At 40.7% G+C, this 5823-nt stretch overlaps 1 protein-coding gene across 1 annotated transcript in view; it reads right to left on the bottom strand.

Moving 5' to 3' along the window:
* The window catches only part of Lama2 (laminin subunit alpha 2), a 639722-nt gene that overhangs the window by 161383 nt on the left and 472516 nt on the right, over nt 1–5823 (bottom strand). The window contains exon 30 of the mRNA XM_023714262.1: nt 3223–3347. Coding sequence (XP_023570030.1) covers nt 3223–3347 — 125 coding nt within the window. The remainder of the gene's footprint in view (nt 1–3222; nt 3348–5823) is intronic.

Here is a 5823-nt window from a genome sequence, read left to right as displayed (position 1 = left end):
GTGCGAAACCCTCCGGGGGTGTCAGCGCTCTGGTCTCTCATGGTTATGAGCGTCGTGCCGTATCTGTTTCAGGAGAAGCCAGTGAAGGCTCCGACAGATGCTGTGACTGGGTTCGGCAGTCGCTCCCCGCGCCTCCCTGCCTTCCGCTTCTCACACCACACAAGCTAAGTGAGGCTGCGCAGGCCGCTCTATTTCTACATCACCATCTATTTGTAATCTACACAATGATTTCTTATTTATCTTAAAGAAAGAAAAAATAAAAATGGCACAGAATTTCAAAACATGTTAGGGAAATGACAATGGTTATTTCATTGTATACTGTTATCTTTGAGTTTTTCAGAAATGAGCTAAGAAACAAAAAAGTATTTCCTACAGTGCTTGCCATCAATAAAGACTGAAAACAACTGAGCCCTCACTCTAATTTGATATTTTGTTTCTTTCAGAGCCTTTTAAATAAAGATTATACTTAAATTATACAAATCATGAACCAAAAGTGAAACAAAGAGAGAAAATGCAATTTTATTGGTACTGATAACAAACCAAAGTAGTATTTCACTTTGTATAATTGCTTAAAACTGTAAACATTTATTTATTCATTTAGTCCAGGGTCTTGCTACACAGCTTGGCCTCATAGTAATCCTCCTGTCTCAGCCTCTTCAGGGCTAGGATTACAGGCATGTGCCAACACTCCCAGCTTTGGTGGCTCTCAGGCATGCCCAGGGATCTGGGGCTGGCACACCATACAGTACCAAGGATCAAACCTGGGTCCTTGTGCTTGCCAGGAGGTGCTTAGACCACTGAGCTATCTCCTCAGCCCTAAAACTGTAAACTTCATGCCTGCTTATATTGTTGGTTGTTAGCACTAACCAGTGCCCTCCTAGTTACAGGCTGCTGAAATCGTGTCCCCCATACAGCAGCGGCTCGTGCTGCTGTCCCTCCGTATGAGTGACACCACTGTACAACTTCTGGTCTCCCTGACCTGTGCTGCCATCGGTCCTCTGCTTGTGACCCCAGCCAAAGTCCTGTCTTTCCTCATTTGCACGTGGGAACATTAGCTTGGGAAACTGTACATGACTTCAACTCATTTACTAACACATTTCTTCCTTTGCCTGCATCTGCAATTTTCAGATTTCCATTTTGGCAGCTCTTTGCTTATTTCCACTCAGGTAGACTCTTGCTGGAAATCGGAAACTATTTAAACCATAAATTGCCGTTCTTCTGCAGCTGCTCTTGGCTGGTTTTCCCATTTCAGTTCATTCATCCACCTTTATTTTCTGTGTGGACAACTTGGCTAAAAGCTCCAGTGGTCTACTCCCGCCTGGACGCTCAGCCCTTGTGGCTAACGAGGTAACAGTTCTGTCTGGCTGTGTTCAACATGTGTCTCACTGTCATTCTCACGTCTCCATTCTTGTTACACTGCCTTCCTTCAATCCTAATTATTTCCTGCCTAGGCTAGTGCAGTCTCGGTTTAATTGGTGTCATTGCTTTCCTTCTTTTGCTGTTTCTATTCATTACTTTCAATTCCTTCATAATAGTCTTCCCAAATATGGCTCTGATCACATTCATTTTTTTAAAAAAAATAAAATTTGCAGCTCTTTGGTATATAGAAAAATTAAATATCAATTTCTTAGACTGGCATTCAAGGATTTCTCTAATGTGGCCTCCAATCTCCCATTCATTTTCATCTGCAATTATTAAAATTCTATCCATTTAAAGGCCGTGCTCCAAGCTCTGTTGCCTACTATTTCTTAAACACACCACACGTGTTGGATTTTCTAAGCTGCTCAGACCACTGTCTTCCACCCTTACTCATTAAAAGCAGTGTAGCCCACTGTTGGCAAGTTATCGCATGTACAAATACTTTTTTCAATATTTTCTTAAGGCTTTCAGAATTAAGTAGTGCTGTAAGTCCTTGAGTTGTCTTAATGCTGAACTTGAGTCCTCTTCAGATTCATGTCTCACAGTGAGGTTCTCCATGAAGTGGTACACTTTTCTCCTATTCCCTGTAGCTCTCCTTATAGTGTATTGAACAAGAAATGTCTAATGAACTATCCATTATTTTCTAATCCAAATTACATCTTAAGTAAACAGTAGAACAGCATTTTTTTTGGCTTAAATACTGGTATCAGAGGGGGATTAGAGTAAAGGAGATGCTAATAATACGTGTCATACAACTACTCTCTGGTATCTTATTGAGTAATAAGAGAATGTGTGTTAGCACAGTCAATACCCATTTTACTTAAATATCTACAACTGAAACCTCAGAAAACGTTTACAATTATGGCTAAGAAAAATCAGGAACTTAGAGGGAGAATGGGGGAAAATTTACACAAAATTGCTTTCAGGATGTATTTAAAGCTGAAGATGAAGAAGCCCAATGAATAGGCAGGAGTGGAAAGATAACTACTGTCTGATTTGCTTTGTTGCTCTTTTGTGCTCAAGATGTCTAGAATTCTAATTCTGAACAAACTTTTGTATCTTTTTCTTCTTCTTTAAAAGCAGATTCCTAGAGAAAGGCTGCTTTACCACATAGAGATTGACGTTTACAAATCACTTAACAGAAAGCATGCATTTAGCAAAAAGGTAAATGTAAACACCTAGGTAATTTCATCAAAATAAAAGTCAAGGCAGAATGTGCAGCTAGCAGTGAAAGAAGCTATCGCAGCACTTGCTTCCCTATAAGTCTGTTTCCATGGCAGCGTGCTCAGACCATCTTAGCAGAAAGGGGGCTCTAGTGCTGGCAGATCCTGACCCTCTTAGAGCACAACAGTAAGTCACCCTGCGTCCACTGAGCCAGTTCCAATTTGTCTCCTTCATCTTTATTTCTCAATCTTGAATTTACACACACGCAATGAATGGAAACAGCCACGAAAATGATTAGTATCCAATCTTTCATAGCTGAATTTTTGGCAGAACTATGTACAAACACTAGATCTGTGTATTTATAAAATCATGCACATTTGTACATTATGTATGAGCAAATCCCCTGTTAATATGGGTTCTTACATTTGAGTTTATGAATATTATTTACTTTGGACAGGGTTTTAAAGGACAAATGAAAGAGTATGTAAGCTAACTTTTGTCATGTTTTTATATTATTAAAAAAATCTCTGTCTTAAATTAAGACTTTGCCTACATGGAAATACCCAAGTCTTAGACAGCCCATGTGCTAGACAGATGGCACTACTGATTGGGGGATACAGTTCTATTTCTCAGTCTTACTTGTTGCTGGGAGAAATCAGAGGGCAAGCACACTGCTGACAGTCGCTCGGCAAACCCTTGACAATTCCATAAAATCCCGGCGCACATCGTTCACAGAAGTCACCAGCAGTGTGATGCTGACAGTCCTGTAAGGCAAAGGGAGAACAGGCTTGTTTTTAATTTATTGAGACACAGAAAGTAATTTATCATACAGCTCATCACCTATGTGCCTGTGTGTCCATGGAAACACACAGTCAAAGATGCATACGCCTTTTATCATTAAGAGAAAACATATGTATACACACACACACACACACACACACACACACACACATATATACACTATATATTATATGCTCTTTCAGTTAAGAAACTAGTGCTGCATTTATTGTGTTGTTATAACTCTAATGGGAAGAATTTCTGCTTTCCCTATATCAACTTCTGTGCATGTTTTCCTTTTACTCTAAATTGGGAAATATAATTCTAAGAATCTCTAAAATGCATGTCTCTTCAGCTCCCATGTTTTAGTTTTATGAGGTGCTGATAAAAACGCTGTGGTTCCTGGGGCCTCCGCATCTGCCCATCCATCTACTCTATAAGGCTAAACCCAAGAGAAAAACAGAATGGTTCTGAGAAACAACATAAGGAAAAAAAAGCCGTTTACCACTGTAAGAATGTCATCTATTTATTTTGTGTCTAATGGCGGTGGTTCTGTGAAAATACAGAGAACTCAACTTGAAATGAGAAAACTCATATTGACATTTTTTCCTTGTACTTGCATAATAAGGGATATCGGTGTGAAAAGCTCTAAGGCACTTCCATAGGAAATGAGACACGTGTTAGAATAGTAGATACCAAGTTTTGAAATGAAAAGAGTCATGACGTAGAATTACACTTAACCCGGAGCACTCACTTTGTACCACGGGACCAAGGAAGAGCCACCTTCCAGCAGGGATGCGGGCCCTCAGAGAATCCAGTGAAGGAGGGAGAGTAAAATAACAACCCGCCCTCCAGAAATGTACGTGCCTTCAGGGGGGAAAGTCTGTCAAAAAAGCGACAAAAATGCAATATCGAATGCTGTTTAGTGAAATTGCGGTAGTTGATTTTGGGAGTCAAGACAAAGAGGCAATTCGGAGTTGGATTTCAGCTTGACTTTCTAGGGCAAGATTCAAGGTGCTCAGGGCAGCACTTCCTTCCTATAGACAGCGCGCCATGAAGCAAGGAGCAGTGCAGACGTAGGTGCTGTGAGCTGCTCTTCTGATGCTCTGGGGAGCCACAGCGCTGCGTGCAAGGTCCATAGTGAACAACCGCCTGTCTGCAGGGTGGAGGGCATTCACTCGTCTGCAGGCAGTTTTGATCCATCCCAAACGAGGCACTTGTCCCTCATCTGTTGTCTAATGACCAGCAACAGTATGGGATGTGCTGTTTTCATGACCAGTAATAACTAAAGCCACTTTCACCACAGACAGTGCCATGGAATTGTAATTTTTTTTTTAGAACTGTTCAGGAGGTTCTGCTCTTCTTCACAGTGAATCCATGACCTTGCCACTCTCAATCTTAGACCACCATTTTGGTGCTTTACTTCAGAATACATTGTGTTGTCTGCAGATGTATTTTACAACTTAACGTAAAAGAAATCCAGCTTCCGTATACAACAGATACAAACTCAGTTCTAAGTTTCCACTTTCCTCTCAGCAGAGGGTGGTTTTCTATTTTGAGAGAAACGACAGCTCCTATTTGCCTCAGTTTCCTTCCAAACAATCCTTGGCTTTGCTGGCATCTTTCCTCCCCCTTGACACGGTTTCCATCTGTGGGATGCACCATCTTGTCCCTGGATCACCCCTTGAATCTTCCTTGTTAAACTGGCATTTCTGGACAACAATCAGTCCTTATGATATGTGAATTCTCAGAAGCGCCTGATATTTCTGGCCATTCTTTCTCTGAAATTCTGTTTCCAACTTTTCCTCAGGAATACCATCTGTTGGTTTGTCTCCTTTCTCTGTAGCTACTCTTATCCTGCTTCCTGGGCTTGCTTCCCTTTCTGTCTACTAAGATGGATTTTGTTAATTTTACTTTCGTTGCTCTTCTTTTTGTTTTTCCTGTGCCCCCAACTTGGCCCTTCCTTCCAGTATTGTGACAGGAGCTACCTGTGTACCACAAACTCTGAGTGTTATACACTCATCATGATGTCTCCAGTGAGTTTCAAACTTATTTCTGAGTGCTGCTTGGGTAGATCTTATCATACAACACAACAGCACCCATGCTGTGAGCTGTCAACTACGAAGCTTATCTCTCTTTCCACTTGCTAATTCTGCTGTTTCCTGTTTTAGTTGGGAGTCACCATCATCTACCAAATGGCTCAGGTCAGCAATCCGGAGCTTTCTCTTTTTTCTTTGCAATTTTTTTTTCATAATTTTATTGAGAAACAAATAGCAATGAGACAGTTTCAAACCAAATTGGTAGCACAGTTTCAATAATTAACACATTGCATACATTCTTCCTAGGGGTTAATTGCTGTACAAGATGTGGACATGATATCCTACTTACAAACACCATTAGAACAAATTCCTCTATTCATTAAGAGAATGTAACTATATATCTATCCTAACCACTTTGAATACA

Source organism: Octodon degus, unplaced genomic scaffold (genome assembly GCF_000260255.1).
Source record: "Octodon degus isolate 3935 unplaced genomic scaffold, OctDeg1.0 scaffold00034, whole genome shotgun sequence".
Taxonomy (NCBI): Eukaryota; Metazoa; Chordata; class Mammalia; order Rodentia; family Octodontidae; genus Octodon; species Octodon degus.
Note: the sequence above shows the minus strand (reverse complement) of the source record. Positions and strands in the feature narration are given on the sequence as shown.